The sequence below is a fragment of the Notolabrus celidotus genome, chromosome 15, assembly GCF_009762535.1.
Source record: "Notolabrus celidotus isolate fNotCel1 chromosome 15, fNotCel1.pri, whole genome shotgun sequence".
NCBI lineage: Eukaryota > Metazoa > Chordata > Actinopteri > Labriformes > Labridae > Notolabrus > Notolabrus celidotus.
In genome coordinates this window covers 7,108,702-7,130,765 of record NC_048286.1, presented here as the reverse complement: position 1 = coordinate 7,130,765, position 22,064 = coordinate 7,108,702, and the positions used below count along the sequence as shown (strand labels likewise).

The following is a 22,064-nucleotide window of genomic DNA, read 5'->3' as shown; positions in this document are numbered from 1 at the left end:
GAAGGAGAAACACAGAATGAAGGAATAAGAGAGAAGGAGAGAAGGAATGAATGAATGGAAGGAGGAGAGAAGAAAAGAATGAAATTGAAGAAAAGAAAAGAAAAGGAGATAACAAAGCTATAAGTTAGCTGTTAGCTGTAAGCTAACAAAAAAGAGAGAAGAAGTCAAGAGAATGAAAGATTGGGAAAAGGAAAAGACAGAAGGAGAGAAGGAACGTATAAAGAAAAGAAGGAGACACTGAAAGAATAAGGAGAGAAGGAGTCAATGAGGTGAGAAGGAGAGAAAGACAGAATGAAGGAATAAGAGAGAAGGAAAGAATGAACGGAAGAAGGAAATCAACGACGAGGGAGGAAGGATAGAAAAAAGGAGAAAAGAATAAAGGAAAGATGAAGAGAGAAAAAATGAAGGAAAAGAAGAAATATATAAAAAAAAAACAAAGGGAGGAAAGATGTTTGTATCATAGTTATCAATATGAGCTGAAAAAACTGAAGCAGCTTGTAGTTCTCACAGACCACCAACACATTCTGCAGCTGTTACTATCAGAAACAACATCAGGTGTTTTTATCACCTTTCAGTCTCATCACTGTGTGATCATATCCTTCTGAACATATAGTTTTACTTTTCCCTGAGTCATATGTTGGTCTGTGCGTCCATGAGTACTAATGAGATTACTATGTTGTTCAGTGGCAACAGCAGTGTCCATAACACACACATGCACTCAAACACACGCTGCTTTGATAATCATGACCCGGTGACTGTCCCCAGTTCTTCAAGCTGACTGTAAGAGCTATGTTTATGTGTGTCTATATATATTACAGAGACATGATGTCACATTTTTTCTCCTTGAGCACATGCTCTCACACTCTCTTGTAGTTTAGTCACAGTCAGCTGTATTTAAGGGTTATAACTTTGAGGTCAAAGGTCACTGCTGTATTCATTATTCCTACCTTGTGGGAGTGTTTGTGCCTCATAATAGACTGCATGAGAATGTTATTATGGTTTGGTTTCATGTCACCAAACTTTAACCGGAGCCTGCTTTCATATGCAAACACTGGGATCATGTGAAGCCACTGAAGTGACTTTATAGAGGGGGGGAATTCAAATGTGACATTTAAATGAGGCTCAGTGAGACAGCAGAGTGTCGTAAAAGGAATTGTGAAGCAAACATCTCTCAGTGTTTTTGGAGCATGAAGCAGCACATTCTTCCTTCTCTGTTTAATGACAAAATGAAGCCGCTGCTTTGAAGAGACGTCCCAGTGGACACTCAGACAGAGCAGGTCTGTCAGACTCTCAGGCTCTGCTGCTGCTGAAACCATTACATTAACCACCGGATCACAGAGTGGATTATGACCTTTATTTTTCCCTCTAAGTGTTATTTATAGAAACATGGTTATTAGAGGGGAGCAGCCGCAGACAGAGATGTGGGGCTCTGTGGATTTGGGAGAAACAGTTCCAGATACAAAAATAAACCTTTAAGAAGAAACGGCCACTCTTGGGATTAAAAATAAAGCTAACAGAATCCACATCAGTCACCACTGATATGGATGTAATGACTTTGTACATCCAATTCCAATAAAAGGTGGGGTGCTGGGTAAAATGTTCATAAAAAAAGAATTTGATGGTTTGCAAAGCATGTAAGCCTTTTCTTTAATTTAAGATAGTGCAAAGGCACACATTTTTATTGTTATTGCAACATGTTTCACAAAAGTTGGGACAGGGGCATGTTTACCATTTGCATCACCTCTTTAACAACACTCTGTAAGTGTCTGAGAACAGAGGAGGACAGTTTCTAGAGTTTAGTGAAATGTCGTCCCATTCTTACCTGATAGAGGATTTCAGCTGCTCAAAAGTATTTTGTTTTATGATGCGCCAAATGTTTTCAATGGGTGACAAGTCAGGACTTCAGGGAGGCCAGTTTAGCACCTGGACTCTTCAGAGTCTCAGTCTCTACAGAGCCATGACGTGACAATGTGTGCCTAATGTGATTTGACATTTGGAAATATGTTAAGAAATATGATGGCAGCATATGTCCCTCCAAAACCTTTATATGTTATTCAGTACTAATGGAGCCTTCACTGATATGCTATGGGCACTTATGTATCCCCATACCATCATGGATGGCTTCTGAACTGTGCGCTAGTAACAAGGTGGGGGGGGGGGGGGGGGGGGGGTCTCTCTCCTCTTTGGATTGTAGGGCGACATAAATGGTAAATGTACTTGTACTTCTATTTATATAGTGCTTTTCTAGTCTTTCTAATCACTCAGCGCTTTTACACTACTCGTCACATTCACCCATTCACACACTAATGGTAGAGGCTGCTATATAGTAAGGGATCATCAGTATTACGGTAGTAGTACAGGAGTAATTTGGGGTTCAGTGCCTTGCCTAAGGACACTTCGGCATGTGGCTGACAAAGCTGGGATTGAACCAACCTTCCAATTGATAGACGACCGACTCTTCCCACTGCCCCACAGCCGCCCATGAGGTGTCCATGATTTCCAAAAAGAATGTCAGATTTTGATTTGTCAAACCACAGGGCAGCTTTCCACTTTGCCTCAGTCCATCTTAAATATAGTCTCAGGACCAGATAAGTAGTCGGGGTTTCTGGATCATATTTAAATATGGTTTCCTCTTAAAATAGTATTTTTGGTATCTATTTATATAATTAAATACAGGGTTTAAATTATTTGCAGCTATGGAATCTGTATCTATCAACATTTACACAGAGTCCCAACTTTTTTGAAATAGGGGTTTATCTTGGTCCTAAAAAAGTGTTGTGGATGTGCTCGAAAGCAGCCTTCCTATCATCCTATCATTCATTTTAACATAGTTTGGCGAAAGAAAACTCAAGCTCAGACTCTACACACATCACTCCTGAAACACTACCTGTAAAAGTGTTGACAGCACACTGTTCACTGTGATGTGACTCCTCTGTAGTGACTTCATTCTGTTTCCTGCTGGTTTGTTTTCAGCAGAGAAACTCTTTCTGCGGTTAAAAAAAAAAAAAAAAGACTCCGCCCTGTGAAATGTAGCTTTCCTTGTTTGACGAGTTTGAAGGAAAACACCAGTGAGTGTGAGTGTGTGTGTGTGTGTGTATGAGTGAGTGTGAGTGTGTATCTGCTGTTTGGACCTGCCCTCGCCTCACCCTGCTCGCTCTCTTCCTGTGTGTTAGAGTGACGGTGCTCAGTGTTTCCTCTGGTGATTTGCATTTTGTCCTGAAAAGAACTGTAAGTCATCCTCACTTTGTGTCACATCTGAGGACGTTGGGTTGATGGTTGTGTTTTTAAGGAGAGGGCAAACTGGTAAGCAGCATATAAGCATCACAATGAACTTATTAAATTTTTTTTAAGTGGTCTAAAACTGACTCAGGATCAGCTCTTTATTAAGGGGGAATTTGTCCCTGTAGTGAAGCACTGCAGCTGTGTTTTAATGCAGGTTGCTGCTGCCCTCTAGAGGTGACAAGGCCAAACATCAGCACAGTGTTTTCTATACTCATTTGTTCATGCTGTACTCATTATGTTAAAAAATGCAGATAAATAAATATGTTTCAGTTGAAAATAATCATCACAACTTGTAAACCTTCTTATTTCTCCTCGTATTGCAGCCTCAGGTAGTTGTGTGGCGTCAGATCGAGACATTTTGGGATCTTGATCTGCTACAGAGTAGTCAATCAAAAAGGGTCAGTTTCTCAAAACTCCTCCAAGATTTTTATTTTATCCTCCAGATTACAAATTTGAGCCTGTGAAATTCCTGGCTTCACCTGATACGTTCAGTAGCATCATCTTTTTCCCAGGACAGTATCAGAATTGCTCTAAGATCTACTGACACACTGTCTCAATGAGGCGCCCTCCTTAGGGACATGGAGGAAGAGAAATGTAGGTAAATCTTGAGAAACTTTGGGAAGATGTAACAGATCTCTCAGGACTCTCAGCTGGCTGTGAATAGAGGGTAATTTTGGAAGTCGAGCTCACAGGATGGTTTTCACTGATGAACATTGGGTTGTGGCTCTCGATCTGCCTCAGTGTGGTAGTGACCGTTTTGTCAAAGAAATGATCAGCTGATGAGTTTTTGACTCGGGAAGCCTGAATCTGAAAATCTCTCCAACTTCACAGAGGCCAGACGAGCTCAGTGTGAGATGAGTGTTGCCTTCCAACAGACTGATTTCCTAATAAGTGACGAGTAACATTTGAAGACACATTTAATACTCATAGTTCCTGCATATGATAAAGGACTGTTAAAAACAACAGCTGGTGAAAATGGGTAGTTTCTATTTCATTAAGGATGTGGGTTAATGTGCACATCCCTAATTCTCTCCACACGTCTCTCACTTCTGTGAAAACCATGCTGACTGGTGAGAACGGAATTCACACTTTACATTGAAGCCCCGGCTCAAAACCATGGGATTGGAGGGACTATGTTGTTTTTGCTGTATGGATACATTATTTTATAAATCAATAAACTCATCTTGGGTAAACTTGTTTGTGTCTTAAGTAGAGCTAGACCCAATAATTGATCAGCCTTTTAATCAGTTAATTGATTTATGGCATTATGAAATAATCATTATCAACCAATGCCTGCGCTCACCAGGCTGATTAAAATAATTAGACGATGTCTGCAGACACTGCAGGCAGCCTTGTCAGTTGCTGCTGTTGAGAGCAATGTTAGGACTCTCCCTTGTCCCCCAGTGCGCTGTTACTTTTAAGTTATTATTATTATTATTAATATTCACATATTTTTCAGTCTGTATTTGTCAAATGTTTTTCTTTTTATCAAATACAAACAACAACAACATATCATCATATATCAGTAATCGGTCAACCTGCTCTCTAATTATCAATCAATCAATCAATCAATCTTTATTGGTATAGCGCTAAATCTCAACAAATGTCCCTGAAGACTCTTTCCAAACAGAGCAGGTCTAGACCGTACTCTATGTTCTATCATTAACAAAGACCAAACATCAAGACAGGATAAGATCCAGTCCCATCTCACAGACAGGACTCAGTCTGATCTCATCTTAATCCACCATGAGCAGAGCACTTTGCAGCATTTAGCAAGTTACAGCGGCAAAGACAAACTTCCTTTAATAGGCAGAAACCTCCAGCAGGACCAGACTCATGTTAGACACACATCTGTTTAGACCGTGTTGGAGAGAGGGATAGATGGAGATGTCCACATGTCCACAGAGGAACCTACGAGACAAGGGAGCTCAGGGACTCCAGAAGGGTCTATGGTTAGTAACGTCAAAGGGACAGTGAGAGCTAAAGTAAGTGATAGGCAGAGAGAAGGTAGAGATAGTATCCCAGTGTGCCAATTCCCCTGGCATAACGCAGAAGTAGTCCCAGTGATGTCACCAGTTAGTTTCTGAAGAGGTGTTATGAAGCACAACGATGTCCGTCGCCATATTGGAAATGGTAAGGACAAACTTCCTTTAACAGGCAGAAACCTTGATCAGGACTAGACTCATGCTAGACACACATCTGCTGAGACCATGTTGGAGAGAGGGATAGAGAGAGATGAGAGAGATGAAGAGAGAGAGATGAAGAGAGAGAGAGAGATGAAGAGAGAGAGAGAGAGAGAGAGGAGAGAGAGAGAGAGAGAGAGAGAGAGAGAGAGAGAGAGAGAGAGAGAGAGAGAGAGAGAGAGAGAGAGAGAGAGAGAGAGAGAGAGAGAGAGAGAGAGAGAGAGAGAGAGAGAGAGAGAGAGAGAGAGAGAGAGAGAGAGAACGATGATAGTGATGTAGTGATGAGACAGATAGTAGAAGTAGTAGTAGTAGTAGCTGTTGCTGGAGTCCAGCACGTCCGTATTAGCTGGAGTCTGTCACGTCCACAGCAGGAGGACATCTACGGCAGTTCAGAGGAACCTATGAGATAATGCAGCTCAGGGACTCCCGAAAGGTCCATGGTTAATGACTTTCAATGGGACAAGGAGAGTTTAATTGATTATCAACATCAGACATTCAAAAACGGATATCAGTCGACCACCAGTCTTAAGGTGATAGTCCGTCTACATGCTGTAGTAACAGCTGTCTGAGTCCGGCTCACCCTGTTGGGATTCTAGTTTGCATAACCGCTGTCTAACTGTACATTATCCCTTACATAACCATGCATTGTTAGACATTCAAAGGTAGCGGCTACTGAAACAGCTGTTTGAAGATGTATCACAAAGGTTAGTCGTGTGTTTGCACGCCACGCTGCTGTTAGCGTATCAGGTCATCGTGTCACCCTGTGTAAACAGCAGCTTAGTCTGCAGTCAGTCAGGGTTTAACGGTGTCCTAACATCCATGCAGGTTGTTTTCTGTGTGGATCAGCGCCCGTCTTTCAGCCTGTCCATCATCTTATGACTCTGATTTATAAATAGTGTCTGCAACCAGAGAGGAGAGCATGTATGTGTTTGTTTATATGTGAGCATGCTCGTTGCTGCACGTGTTGGAATGTTTGGACGAGTGTGATCCTGCAGGAGACGTTACAATGCTTCTCTTTTTGGGCTTAGGATTTGTAGTAAACGCAGTAATTTTACTTCCAGGTTATTTTTTTATTGATAACCTAGCTCCCTCTTTCCACCACTCTTCATCTTCTCTCTCTGTTCTTCATTATAATTTTCCCTCTGTCTTTTTTTCAGTGGTTTGTGCGACAACATCATCCAGGACATCATCTACAGCTTTGTGGTCTTACCCAACAAGATCACCATCCCTCTGGTCGGAGAGGCTCAGCTGGCCCAGCTACGCTTCCCCATGCCAAAGGTGAACACGATAGCTTGGCTAAAAGTTTAGATCACAAATATTTGATCTTGTAGCCTCAGTGAACATGCATCGTGAAGGATCCGTGCTTTTACATGAAATGCCTCCACTCCTGTGTTTCTTGACCTCCCTTCTCACCTCACGCTCTCCGTCACTCTTCCTTCTCCTCAGGGTATCCTGAGAATCCACTTCTTGGAGGCCCAGGACCTGGTGGGTAAAGACAAGTTCCTTGGAGGGCTGATCAAAGGAAAGTCAGACCCGTATGGAGTGGTCCAGATTGGGACCCAGCTCTTCCAGAGCAAAGTCATCCACGAGACCGTCCAGCCCAAGTGGAACGAAGTGTATGAGGTGAGAGATGAAGTCTGACTCATGACCCATACAGCCAGCTTCTGTCTGAGCTGGAGGGAATTAAATTTTTTCTATATTTCTTCAAATTGACCTCGTTTCAGCCTCATGTATAAAAACAATCCTACAACTTAAATAAAGAACACATTCAAATGTAGGAAAGTGTGAGTTAAAACGGAGGATTAGGAAAAGAGTTTAAATTTTGAGAATAAAGTAGTTATGTTACAAAAATAATTTACTAATTCATGAGGAGTAAAGTCACAGAAAATGTAGTAGAATAAAGCTAAAGTTAAAGTTCTTACAGGCTAACCAAAGCCTGAAATTAAACCTGTTTTGTCATAAATTCTGGACTTTCTTTTCATATTATTACGATTTAATCTTATAAATTTCAGTCTTCTTTTTCCTCATGAATTTAAGAGTTTATTCTTGTAAATGTAAGACTTAAACCTAGAAATCTCAAGATGTTTTGATTCCACTTTAAATGCAGTTAAAGACAATTTGTAGAAAATAGCAAAAACAAAGAGATTTCTGTTTTCTTTCTCCACAAACTGAGGAACATTTTTTAAGTTGATCTCCAATCTATCCTTTTTTCTTTCTACAATCATCCAGAGTTCATTGTGTAAGGAGGTTATAAGTGTTATATGCTTTTTTTCCAGGCCTTGGTGTATGATCATACAGCACATAACGTTGAGATTGAGCTGTTTGATGAAGACACGGATAAAGACGACTTCCTTGGAAGGTAAGTTTTCTGTTAAAAAAAACAAAACTGCTCCATGTTTCAGAACCTCAGTCAAAAGTTATTCATCTTATTATTAAAGTTAGTCTTACACTCTGATTCAGAAGCCCTCCGTGGAAGTTTCATGTTGTTGTGACTTTGTTTTTCAGTCTGATGATCGACATGGCCGAGCTGGAGAAGGAGCGGAAGGTGGATGAGGTAATCTGACTCAGATTTTCTCCCAAACACTGAAGCAACAGACATGTTTGTTGATATCCGGACATCTTTGCTCCTCTGTTCTAATCTTTTTGCCCTGGGTTAATATCTTTTGTGTTAAAAGATCAAATATTTATTTAGAAAGTATTAAAGCTGGGGTTGGTAATCAGATTTAGATACACTTTTTGTCATACTTTATGTCCTGATGGCAATCATTACATGATGTGTTCCTAAAAAAGAGTGAAAAAAAACTGCTATCTACAGCCAGAGTAAACCTGGGAAAACACCAACCAATCACCGTTTTTTGGCTCCCCAAATTTTAAACCAATCAAATCCCGTCCAGCCGTTCTGCCCTCCTCCTGCGCGTACATTTCCCCGGCGTGCACTCCTCCGAGTCCCCGTCTCCTGCCTCTACTTCCCCTGACTCTACTGACTGCCCCTCTCGCTCGTCCTCGGGCCTGTCCCCTCTGACCTGATGAGGTGCTTTGCTCAGGACTGTAGTCCGGATCAGAGTCTAAAAAGCTCTCACCAACAAGCAGAATAATTAATGACGTTCAGTAAGTCCTACAGAAAATATATATTTATTGTAGCGTCCGTCCGGACGCTGTAGTGATGACGAGCCGATTCGTGAACACGTTGAGTTTTAATAACCGGTCACTGTCGGCCGTGATCACGCCAACCAACAAAGCAACAATCCATGTTTGAATGAATGAAAAACTTCTCCTCTCCTCTCTCCCACTCGCACACTCTACACCTCTCCTGATGCCTTCACTGACCGTCAACACTGTAGGAATTAAGAACATCTACACTGAACAGGTTTAACAAACAGTAGAGCTGTTACAGTGTTATATGTGTTATATGTGTAACTTAACTCCTGATATCGTGTCACCAGTACAACTGGATAATGCTAGCATGATAGTTGTGAGTACTAACAGCAGCCATGTTTGTTTGTGTTTTTAACTTTCACTATGAGAATGTTTTGGTGAGGACCGGTTTTGAATCAGTCACGATCATATGGTCGAGAATCAGCGGCGCTCATGCATGTGAGCGGGGGGGCGTCGTTTTGGAGGAGCTCCGAGGGAGGAGGGCAGGGGTTAGACGGAGTCCTGAGGAAAAGCTACATTCAAATTCATGCTGGTTTTCCGAGATTACCAACCCTAGCTTTAACAATGTGTTATCTGTGTTAACTCTGTCCTCAGTGGTTTGTTTTGGAAGATGTTGCAACGGGGAAGCTGCACCTCAAACTGGAGTGGTTATCTCCGCTGCCCACACCTGAGAAGCTCGACCAGGTACAGAAACAGCCTCAGACAGGTTATATAAAGATACCGTCCCATGCTGTGAGAAGATTTATCTTCTATAACACAAACTGTATTTTATGTTTCGTCGTCATAGGCTCTGATGAGCATCAAAGCTGACCGCGGTCACGCCAACGACGGCCTGTCGTCTGCGGTGCTCGTCGTTTTCCTGGATTCAGCCCGAAACTTGCCGGTAAGTCAGTCTACAAAAATACCACTACAGAGATGGTTTCAAACTTCAGCGTCAACTAATAACCTTCTTCTAACGATAATCATGAATCCCAAGTGAAGGAAAAATGATGATCTGTTGATGCTCCTGGTAAGAAAAACAACTCTCCCAAAAAGTTCAACGGTTTGTCATCTGAACCTTCCATCATGTCTTTATGCTGCTGTATGTTTTTGTCCATCATTCATGTTGATGAATGTGTCAATTCAATAATAAAAGGAGGAACGGTTACAGACAAATACTCATGGTTAGTCAGAATAATGATACCATTGTTGAAATGATTGCTCTTACCCACATTTTTATTGCATCATCTGTTACTTTTGACTCGTAGGTCGGCTTCAGCTGGATTCATCAGCACTACTTCTCTTCCTTATTTAAATTGGTTAATCAGATACATGTTGAAAGTGACTGAATTATCTAAATGTTTTTAAAAAACATGTACAGAAATGTATCACAGTATTTAGGCAGTTTAAAAAACTTGTTCCACTTCTACATTTGATACCTGAATTTTAGACATCTGCTAACTGTCAAATACTTAGCATTTATGACACATCACTCATGCGTTGTTTGTAGCTGCTGTAGTGTTTGGAATCTCATACATTGAATTGTATCTGAGAGCCTTTTGATACCAACAGACAACTTTTACTAATTTTGGGTAAAATCTTTTCAGGAAGTTGTTTAACTTGAGCTTTTTCATAACTTGGTTTGGGTTTGTTTCTGTCCATAACTCGGAGGTATCGTGCAGATATCAAGCTCTTCCAATAATATTTAAAATAATATATATTATCTATCTTGTACACAAAGCTTTTCTAGGGAGTTTTAGCTTTGTCACTTTATTTTGGTAGTTTAAATACACAGTTATATTCATGCAGGAAATAGATAAATTGTTTAGACAAGCAGTTTTTACGCTATGTCATCCTCAGTCCTCCCTCTATTTCTTTTTCTAGACTTCTTTCCTATTCTTCAGTCTTTTGTTGTTTCTTTTGTTAAACCCAATATAAAGAAAAATAAATACATCTAATATTTTTATTACTTAAGTCAAATCAGAAAGTCAAATATTTGTAATTTTCTTTTAATGCTTCCTTTTGTCATTGCATCTTAAGTCCTTTGGATATCCATTACATTTTAAGTGACGAACCAAAACTATAATTTGTTCCAGCACAACCTCCCACTCCTCTGTTAATTCCACTGTCATTACTGACCTTACCATTGTAGCATTTCTTTATTGCAATCAGGGGCAGTGTCCACTTGCTATCCTTTTCGGTTTCTATGTGTAGTCATTGAGTTTCACTTAAAATATGATATGTAATGGTGTAGCAGTGACAGGGGATGTTTCCTTAGTTAATTATTTTCTTCTTCTTCTTACAGTTTTACCATTGTACATAATTTACTTATGTTACATTTTCAGTGCTGGAATTTCACGATAAAAGAGTAACGTTTTGCAGTGTGGTATCAATACTTGACTAAATACTGTACTTCCTCCAATACTGACTGACGAGCATTAAAACAGTGTCAGTGTTCAACAGCTTGAAGTCAAGCAAACAGGAGCTCTCTGGTCTTCAACAGTAATACAAGTCACATTAAATGATAAATGTCTGTCAGTGGTGGAAGTGTAGGCCTCACCTTCCTCTTTTCAGCCTGCTCTTCTTCTCTGCTTCTCCTGTCTCCTCCTCTTCCTCCCCCTCTGAAGAGCGTCTTCGAGGGGAACTTGGGCTCTGGATACTTAAAAGAGAGGCGGGCGGCGGGCCTTGTGTTTTGTGAGAACACAGCCTCTCTCTATAGGACCTTATTTGTGAGTGCGCTCGCTGTTTTTCTGCATCCTAGAGTAATCCGACCTGAGCCGAGGTGTGATTAGAGGTTCTTTTGTGACTCCTGCTTGTGTTTGGTTTTATACAAAGCAAGCGTTTGAACTGTTTGCCTATCGAGCATGAAACCCTACTACTGCATGAGTTAAACTCATTAATATTATGTTTTTATGATTCTTATTTGTTGGCGTTCGACTGATCACAAAGCAGGGGAACATGAGAGAAAATTTGACAAGAAGACAAAACAACAACAAAAAGGATTTTTGTTTTAGGGCGATCAAAAGCATCCTTCCTCTTCTGTGATTTCCACCCAATGATCACCCAGTGCTTTCTGTTTGCTCTTTAAACCTCAGTATTTAAATCATTCTCACAAGAACGTTTGTAATCTTTAGTCAAAATATTAGTTTTGAGGTGTGCACACTGGGGTGGGAGAAATTATCAAAACAATAATATATCGTCCAGACTTGTGTGATACCAATTCAGATCAGCTGGTGCTAAATATTGAATATATATTGAAAAATGTATAGACGTTTTTTTGCAATTTTAAGTCACAGCTTTACGATTTATTGCTCGTGGCGCAAATTACATGAAAAAGATTAACATGAACCGTAATTCTCAGAAGAAATAAAAGCACTATTCAAATCATATCTTATTGAATAATATCATTTGGTATCTTACATGTAGTATTTCATTTTAACTTTTTTCTACATCATAAATGGCAAACTACAGTTATCCTTTCTTCGAGCAGTCTTAAAGAACTATTTGCTCTCTAGGCGGAAGAGTTTTTAATCGTGTTTTTACTTGAGAGGAAGGAATGCCCTTTGATCATTCAGAGACAGTTCAGAGCAGGCAGGGTGAATTCTCTGTGGATTGCTTTTCCTCCATCCTTCCTTTTTTAACACTCATCATGTGTGTGAACAGGTTTTCCCCCATCTGCCTCCCCTGTGGCGATTCATCCAAACTCAGCCACCAGAGGGCAGCACATGGTTACCCCTCCATGAAACTCTGAAGATAGTGTAACTTTAAAGAATACATGGATCAAATGACAGGAGATGTGTATTCTTTATTATGTTCAGAGATTGTCTTTGAGGAGTAACATCATGGCACTTTATCTGACAATATTTGTTCTTATTTGTTACAGTCCAACTTACACCTGAAAGTCAGTGACTCTTTTATAATCTGCAACAAACAATGGCCAGAATCTTCTAACATAGGCTAGCTTGGAAGTTTAGCTGTGAGGCAGTTTTTTGCGTGTAACACAGTCATAGAAACATCCTACATATCCTGCATCAATCAAATAAGACCCCCAGACCCCAACTGACACTACAGAGAAATGCAGATTGAGCTTTTGATGGGGAAATATTCCTCACTTGCTAAAATGGGGGCTGATAAAGTAAATTTTTTGAGCTTCGTTGAGATTAGACCTTTTTTTCATCAACTATGCACAGAGTTAGCACCAATATGAACATCCAGTGGTACTCAAAAGGCTGCTTTTTGAACTGAATGAACATTTTATAAACACAAGTAAGAAAAGATTCAGCACAGTTCCAAAAAATGCCAAATATAGAATCCCAATTTGAATATTTAACCAAACGTTTTGTTCTGTTATTAATCTTTTATCAATCTAAGATTTTGACTCTACGTACCAGCATCACATGCCTTTGATTTAGTATTTAGTCAAAAACTGAGTTGAACTCAAGTGGAAACATCTGGTGTTGAAAAGAGGAGTGTAAGTACAAAAAACTGCACTTCCTTGAGTGTCCACTAGAGGCTGGCTCCAAAAGTGAGTCAATTCCCAATAGGGCCACAGGTGACTCATTTCTTACAACTCATCAGTTTTTATGATATCAAGGCTAATTATTCCTAAATTTGCTTAAGGGGATGATTGAGTTGACTGTCGGTTTGGGGTGCTGTAGCTGCTTCCTAGGAGGCTTGAAACCTCAGCTCCACGTCTTTGTCTGTTTCTTGATTAGCTTAAAGTTAGTTGGAGTTGACATTTCTAAGATGGCGACCTCCGTCTTTGAGCTTCACAATGCCTCTTCAGAAACCAAAGGGTGACATCACCAAGACTGCGTCCATGTTTCATACAGTCTATGGTTAAACCATTTCAGTGTGTTTTAAATGAAGTTATTTTGAATACAGATCAATGGATCTTATACCGATATAAATAAATAAATGTCTTCGAGTATCTCCACAACCATAAACCATCTCAGCTTTCTCTCAGTCAGAATGATTTCTATCTCTTATCTTCATTTACTCTTTCTCCATTTTTATCAATGACTTCCATCCTAATCAATGCTGTTGTATTTCAACCAGAGTCCAACCAATACAGACCAGCTGGGGTTGGTTCATGGCAGATATTGGTGTGACCATTGGCAGACATTCAGTACAAACAGTTCTTAATACGTCTTTTTATGTGTTTTTAGTTAGAGTTTGATTTGAGCTGTTTAAACCATGATATAACCATTCTAACAACTTCCTTAACACTATTCTGTAAACAGCAATAAGTCTATACGTATTGTTGAGTTAATAAAAATAAGTAAGGATTGCAGCCTGATGATGCATCAGTATCTGCCTCATGAATCCAGTATTGGTTGGACTCTAGTTTTGTCCTCATATCCAGGTTTATTTGGGGAATGACATTAACCATGTGTTCATCCATGTTGTCTCTCTGTCCCTCTCATTATGTCCCATCGTTTGGTGCTGGTGTGTTCTCTTCCTCGTCTTCCTCCCTGCATGCCCCTCTTTCCCCTAATAACCTGCTGGTGTGTGTGTGTTTGTGTGTTGTTTGCTCTCTCCTGCCTTGTCCCTGGGGGAAAATCAAAGCGCAATCCGTTAGAGTTCAACCAGGCGGGGCTGAAGAAGGCCTCGATCAGTAAGGCCATCAAGGTAACGACACGGTAACGAAGCACACATACGTACCGCTCAGACACCGAGGAGGGATTTTCACAGGGAAACAAGTTATTCATTCAAACAAGCTCATGCCAAAACTGTGTGGCCGAAAGTATCTGGACACGAACACATGTGGTGTGGATTCTTCAGGTTCTTCAACACTAAACTGGGAAAGCATTTAAGTATGATGCTGATTTTGTGCCATTTTGAAATGTGAAAAAGAGCTATCAAAAACTTTAGACGAGGGATGCACGATATGGATTTTATGAGCTGATACAGATAATCAAAATTAACCCGCTCCTGGTGGCTGATAACATGTAGGTAATCTTATCGGTATCTTATTAATTTACCTTTTTTAAAATATTTTAGTGTATGCTTACCTGAGAAAAGCTACGATTTAGTGAGCAAAGATACATATTCCAAATTCTAACTGATGTCACTTTTGTCAACACACAAAATGAAGAACAGTCTGACTCTTCAGTCTGTATGTCCGTGGTCCAACTTCTGTCACTAACGTTGTCGTGGATCAGACTGTGAATGTGTCATCATGCAGGGCAGGTAGGGATACAGCTGTAAAGTAGCCGCAATTAAGGATACTCTTCCAAATGCTTTTAGCTGGGGAAATCCTTGGTCCTCTACATGGTAAAAACAGAAGCTCTTAAAGTGCTGTAAATCCACTGATTCCTCATTAACTGCACTAGCTTAGAGTTGTGTCTTCAAAGATTTGTTGAATTAACACAAGAATTAACAAATACTTGCAACACATGTTTTTCAAACTGCAATCATGTTATCCTCCTCTGAAACAGTGAAAACATCCACAGCGGTGACGCCATTTTTGTACTCCATCATCAGCTTGTCACAGCTGTGCTTCTTCTGCTCTTCAGTTAATAGTGGATTTTTTGATTGGAGAGAAGAGTATTGTCTGAATAATAAAAACAACAACTCACTGTAATCGGACGATAATTTATCGCACTCATATACAGTGTATTGTGCATCCCAACTTTAGACACAAAATTTAAGTACAAGGGTGACCAAACAAGGAGGTGTCCATATACTTTTGGCCATATAGTGGAGCATGTAGTTTCAAGTCAGCACAGATAGTTACAGTAGAATGTGTAGTCTTTTTAAATGCTCCCAACTACAAGCGATTGTTAATTCAGTTTCAATCTACGAAAGATTTCTCCCTTTTGCGTGTATTGCAAAAAGTGTTTCAACTATATTGCTGTAGATGTCCTGGTACCTTTTTAAATAAGGCTCTAAAAGTGGAGTTCTTACAATCTTGGACTCAAAGGTCACAGAAATAACTGGTTATAGTGGTTAAGATGGGCACTGTTGAAATAAAAATGTTAAATTTATAACTGTTGCATTTATTTGTAGTGCCATTGTAAAACAGTCATGCCTGTTCATATTTTGAGAGAAGAATTCTGCTGCTGCAGAATTAGTATATTGCTAACGGAGTGGCGTATTTCAGTCACTTGAACTGTCCTAACTTACTGACCATTGTTGTGAAATCATTAACAAACTGCACTAATCATGTTGTGACTAAAGCTGTGTCTAACAATGTGTGTTGTAAATAACAACATTGTTGTGCACTTCCACTCCTCCAAACCTTCTTGATTCTGAAACTCTGATTGATCTTTTTCTCTAATCTAATCCAGTGGGGTTTTTCAGAGTCCATGGTTTGGGGTCATAGAGGCTTTAACCTGATGTACTTTACTGATTAACTGTGTCACATAGAGAAGATCACATTTTGACTCTGAGGGCTGAAATGTGATGAGTAGCACTGAGTAGTTTTGTACCAATGAAAACATGAAATCACACATCCTTACTTGACTCTGTTAGAGCAACAGATGTGAACTTTGAGTGCTATAAACATACTACCATGTTATTATCACGATAATAACAACCATGTTTTAACACATTGTATTCTAGTTCATATGTTGTAGTTTTTTAGTGACTAATTATTGCATGTATATTTGGATTACTTGTAAAAAAGATGCTTTTAGTAGCTATGCTAAATCCTGAAAGTATAGAACAGGATTACGGCCAGTGAACATGTATTTATTTGGGTTGTAACTTTTTTTTCAGTTCTTACTTTTTTCACAGAATTCTGTACTTCAATTCAGAATTTTAAAAAAAAAAGAAAGAAAAATTAAAATTATAAGAAAAAAAAATCTGAATTCTCAAAAAAAGAAATCCGACTTTTAACTCAGAGGTCTTAAAAGAAGGCAAAATTTTAAAGAAAAGTCAGAACTGTGATTTGTTTTCTGATATTTCTCAGAAAAAGGTCTTAGTTCTGAGAAATAATTTGAATTCTGACTTATTTTCTGTTAAGTTTTTAAATTCTGATAAAAAGATCAGATGTAAAAGATAAAAAGAAGTCTACTGGCCCTAATTCTCCTCTGTATGAATGAGTATTTGGGCCACATTTAAGAAAATAACTATCAAAGATTTTGAGTACAAAGCTGACATATTACACGAATCAATATGTAACAGTTAAACAATGATGTTGAAAAAGAAGAAAGTCGGACCAGCAGGAGAATACAGTACAGTGGTAACATTAGCAGAATTAAGTGTGCTATTTAGACTGTCCTTCAGAATAGTCTCAGTTTCTCACAGTTTTCACAGACGTAGCTGCTGATGTACCAGATGATGAAGAATTCGCTTACTTGTGAAACTTGCACTAAAGTGTACCTTCATAATAAGCTCAGATTTCCTCGTTTTAACAAACTAATGATAACAATAACCTCTATGTATACTATGTAGCATTTTTTGTGCTCAAGCTTCAACTACTTTGCAAATTCAGATGATTAAACATAGAAGTTCAATACATTCAAATGAAAACGAATTAAGAATTCACATTAAAGTAAAAGCCTTTTTAAAAAAATGCACTTACGTCTTTACTCTTGAGGTCTCTGATTTTTTCTTTGATGTGGCCCTAATTCTCTGACAGACCATATTACCCTTCACTGCATCTTTTTTAAACGCATCAGCTACATAATGAAATGTAGAAATAAGAATGATTGTGATTTTTGTGTTTTAATGAACTAAAAAAGACTTTTGTTTAACTGAAATCAAAAAGAGACGTAACTGCTAGCATCGGATGCTAACCCTTTGCTAGCGATTGCTTCTTCTTGTTGGATAACACGTTTTTTTTCTTCTGCAGTCCGGTAAAAAAGTGACCAGCGATCCCAGTCCGTTCGTTCAGTTCACAGTGGGACACAAGTCCTACGAGAGCAAGGTGAGACCCCAAAACCCACCACATCACCTCATCAGTCCTCTTGAATCCTGTAATCTAAAAAACTTAACAACATAAGCATTAAGATGTAATTAATGTAACTTTGAGCTAACTTTATTTATGTTGGGCTCTATAGATTTATTACTCTTAGGAAGAAAGTAGTTCAACAAGAGGAGAAATCTCATGTCATGCAGATGTTTGGTCAATTTAGGAAATCCTTTGCCAATTTTAGATTATTTCCTTAAGAATATCAAAGTTTGCAGCTTTTGATTCAGAAGTATTTTGTGACTGTCAGAGTGTTTTTCTAGTTTGATGTATCCCCCTCTCCTTTTTCTTCTTTGCTCTTTAACTCTTTCTTATTGTGTCGTCTTTCAGACAAGATATAAGACCAATGAACCGGTGTGGGAGGAAGCCTTCACCTTCCTCATCCACAACCCTAAAATCCAGGAGCTGGAGGTCGAGGTACACAAGCGTTATGAGTGCATTTCCTTGTTCGGTCTTGTGTGACAAAGAGACAAAACTGCGCTGCATTTGTTGAGTTGCACTTTTTCCTCAATGTCATCTGATGTTGTTGGACTCTTTTGTTGGACTCTTTCAGGTGAAGGATGAGAAACACGAGTGTTCGATGGGGACATTAACGCTGCCTCTGGCTCGCCTGCTGGAGGCCAAGGACATGACGCTGAACCAGCGCTTCCCCCTCAAGAACTCCGGACCGAGCTGCACCCTCAAGATGAAGATGGCTCTGCGGGTAAGAAGACAACCTGCTGATGGTCTTCATCTGAATGATGCTTCACAAACATCAGCCCTATTATTTCTGTATCATATAATTTATAAATATAACGTAGAATAAACACCAAGTAAAAATAGATTTCAGACTTATTCGGCTGTATTGAAGTGCCACAAGGAGTAATTAATATTTAACATGAAACAGATGTCATGATTCACAGGATGTCCACCAGGAAAGTGGTTATATATAATGTATAATGAAGATTTCCTACATTAAGTCAGCCAGTAATAGCACACTTTGGAGATCTGGGTAGTATTGCTAACATGGTTTGCAAATATCTTTTTTTAAGTTTGTTTTTTTTTTGCCATTTTTTGCCTCAAATGAAAACGATAAGCTGAAGAGAGACAGAGAGTAGGGGAAGACATGCCGCAAATAGTCATGGCTGGGAGTTGAAGCAACGGCCACTACGATGAGGACTACATTTTCCTTACATGGGGTGAACCTTTAAACCAACAGGCCAACAGTGGAGTCGAAAAATAAAACTGATGTCACATTATCTCGTCATAGTTTAACATCTCTGCGTGCACATTCAGAATGAAGAAAACTTATTTTGGGTGTATTTCTGTAGTGTTATCAGGTTGGGTAGAGTAGTGAACCTCGCTTTCATCTGGAATCTTCTCTGACAAGATTTGTGCTTTGATAGAAGCCACAAACTGTGGTCAAGGCAAACTAGCTCGCTGGCTACTGAGTCTTCTTCTTCTGCTGCAGCTGCTTTTTCTTCGTTTTCCCTTTGTTTTATAATGGGTGGCAACCAGAGTAAAGCAACACTACTGTCCCCTTAATTTTTGAATACTTAAGTTACCTAAATTCTATTCACGCACATAAACTTTAATAGTGATTTTTACGTCAAGCAAAAATGATCATGGTCTAAGGGTTGAGATTTCCAGAGTTTTCAACCTTCTGTGGATAGACTTTAAGCAGTCATCATGGAGGTAGATCAAATATATCACCTGAAGAATAGCTTCAACTTCTAATGAAGCCAAATTTTATGAATTCATGAAAAATAGTTCTTCCACACATGATTTTTAATATATCGTTCACAGAGCTATGGCCAAAGAAATGGCACCATAAAGATACCTGTACAGTTCCTGAGCTTCAATTTAAGTCATGATCTTTATTTGTCACATGCTAAAAAATAAATTCAATGATTGTATCAGAAGGCAATGCAACAAAGAGCGTAAACTGTAAAAGGCACATATACATTTATGGATTTGAAAAAGATATAATTAAATATGAAAAAATAAGAATATAAACATTTCAAAGTGAAATATAAACATGTCAACATGAAATATAAACATGTCAAAGTGAAATATAAACATGTCAACGTGAAATATAAACATGTCAAAGTGAAATATAAACATGTCAAAGTGAAATATAAACATGTCAACGTGAAATATAAACATGTCCAAGTGAAATATAAACATGTCAACGTGAAATATAAACATGTCAACGTGAAATATAAACATGTCAAAGTGAAATATAAACATGTCCAAGTTGTTTACAACTCCAAATGACTGTTGTGACCTTACCTATCTTTTAACATTTAAAGCTTCATGTGTAAATTCTTCTTTATGTTTTAATCTATGATTGTTTTATTGTATTTTATCTTTTTTTTGTGAAGCCAGGAGTAAAAATCTTAAGAAAAGTTAGATATATTTTAAGTCCATGTTATATTTACGTTCCTGTTTTCTATGTGTCTGTCATTCCAGGTGTTGTGTCTGGACAAAAGCACTCCCATGTCTTCAGACTCCACCCCATCCTCTGTACAAGTCCGCAAGGGCAGCTCCTCCAGCTCCAACCCTCAACCCTCCGTCTCCTCTGACTCCCAAAAGCCTCCCTCCTCCACCTCTGATATCCCCCGCTCTGCCTCCGTGTCAGCTCAGGATATGCTGAACCGGCAAAAAGAGGCCAATGACCCCTATAGGTCTTCTGGAAGCACAGACTTCGGACTCGGTGGAGGAGGGAAGGGCCTGGCTGAGACCGGGAGGAGCACCTCCAACCTGGCCATCTCCGGTTCACAGCAGTACCTGGCTGGAGGAAAAGAACCAACGCCCAGCATTGCATCCGATATCTCCAACCCCTATGCTGCCCAGGAGCTGCAGCTGAGACTCCAGCAGCTTCAAAAGTATGTGTCTCCAATCATATATCAGTTTTTCTGTCATCTAAAAAACTAGCAGGATGGTGCAAACATTGGTACTAGAAAGAGCTACACGTCTGCACAGAAACACCAGGTTTAACCCCCTCTCTCTTTCTCTGTTCCCTGCAGTGGTTCAGGCCCCAGTCATTTCCCGCTGGGTGAGGTTCAGCTGACGGTCCGACACAGCTCCCAGAGGAACAAGCTCATCGTGGTCGTTCACGCTTGCAGGTACGGATCAGTTAGAGGGGGCAGAGTTACACATAAAGCACACAAAACACAGTCTCACCTGTCGTTTGTTCTCCTCCTCAGAAACCTGATAGCGTTCACGGATCACGGCTCAGATCCTTACGTTCGCATCTACCTGCTCCCTGACAAGCGGAGGTCAGGCCGGAGGAAAACTCACACATACAAGAAAACGCTCAACCCCGTCTACGATCAGACGTGAGTCATTTGCACAGCTGGATTGTTGAAGACAGTTATTGATAAAAGTAATTGATGTTAATGTACCTCATGCTTGTCCTCTCTCTACGTGTGGTCAGGTTTGAGTTCACAGTCTCCCTTGTGGAGCTTCACAGGCGGACTCTGGATGTCGCAGTGAAGAACGGTGGAGGTCTGTTGTCCAAACACAAAGGCCTTCTGGGAAAGGTAAGGACTTTACCCTTTACTGTAGATAATAGGGAAAGGGGGTAGGTGTTTCAGGTACAAAAATATCCTGAAACCAAGCGGCAACCTCTGGTCTTAAAATATGAAGCCCATGCGGAAGTTCTAAAAACTGCAGTTCATCGAGCGTCCACTTGAGGCTGGCTGCAGAAACACCAGAAACCACATACACACCCATTCAAAGAAGATGATCTTCATTCATAAAGCAAAGTTTCAGTTTCGAAGATATCAAGATTACAAGTTTTCCATTATGAGAGGTACAGCTGACTTGATTGACAGGTGGGAACACTGTAGCTGTTGGCTAGGAGGCTCAAAGTCCGCCTCTTTACCTTACACTAAGTTTGGTTGACTTCAGCGTATCCAATATGATTCTAGCCGATGATTGGCTTCAAAGCAGCGCTTCAGGAACAGATGGTTGACGTCACGGATACTACGTCCATTATTTATACCGTCATCGTTCAAACCTTCAAAAGTCTGAAGACTCTTCAATTTGAGACAAGTGTTGTGAGTCTCAGAGAATTGTTTGGGGGCCGTGGATCCATCTACACCTCACAACTATTGACACTGCCATAGGCTGAGCTCAACTATTGTATGCGTAACTGGCAGGCAGGTGATAACAGATGGTGCTAGAAAGAGCTACACATCTGCTGCATAGAAATTGCACGTTGCTGAATGCAATGGAGGTCCTCACAGAGGAACACAGTTTAAACATTTCCACCCCAAACCTAGAGATTCATATTCAGGATTTGACGCTTTGTATCCATTCAAATTCAGTTATTTTAAGGGCACTAAAGCTAAGTGTGTTGCCTCTCCTCATCAGGTGCTGGTGGATTTGAGCCACGAGGACATCACTAAGGGTTGGACACAATGGTAGGTGTTCCACATCCACATTCTCCTATCTTTCTACTGATGTGTACTCTAGATATCTGCAGTTAAAAAAATAATCTTTGCATTTTAAATTACTTATTTTATAGTGAAAGTCTGTCTTAGAAAATTCTCATAGCCAAA

The 22,064-nt window shown here is 39.7% G+C and overlaps 1 protein-coding gene across 3 annotated transcripts in view; it reads left to right on the top strand.

Annotated features, from left to right (window-relative positions):
* The window catches only part of esyt2a (extended synaptotagmin-like protein 2a), a 59,967-nt gene that overhangs the window by 34,387 nt on the left and 3,516 nt on the right, over positions 1-22,064 (top strand). For 2 of the 3 annotated variants that reach the window (XM_034703219.1, XM_034703222.1), the window contains 15 exons: positions 6,623-6,743; positions 6,912-7,088; positions 7,742-7,824; positions 7,971-8,019; positions 9,216-9,305; positions 9,409-9,504; positions 14,169-14,231; positions 17,401-17,475; positions 17,848-17,934; positions 18,071-18,220; positions 19,969-20,384; positions 20,526-20,624; positions 20,706-20,837; positions 20,936-21,041; positions 21,877-21,926. In XM_034703219.1, coding sequence (XP_034559110.1) covers positions 6,623-6,743; positions 6,912-7,088; positions 7,742-7,824; positions 7,971-8,019; positions 9,216-9,305; positions 9,409-9,504; positions 14,169-14,231; positions 17,401-17,475; positions 17,848-17,934; positions 18,071-18,220; positions 19,969-20,384; positions 20,526-20,624; positions 20,706-20,837; positions 20,936-21,041; positions 21,877-21,926 — 1,794 coding nt within the window. The remainder of the gene's footprint in view (positions 1-6,622; positions 6,744-6,911; positions 7,089-7,741; positions 7,825-7,970; positions 8,020-9,215; positions 9,306-9,408; positions 9,505-14,168; positions 14,232-17,400; positions 17,476-17,847; positions 17,935-18,070; positions 18,221-19,968; positions 20,385-20,525; positions 20,625-20,705; positions 20,838-20,935; positions 21,042-21,876; positions 21,927-22,064) is intronic. The other variant, XM_034703223.1, reaches the window with a different exon arrangement.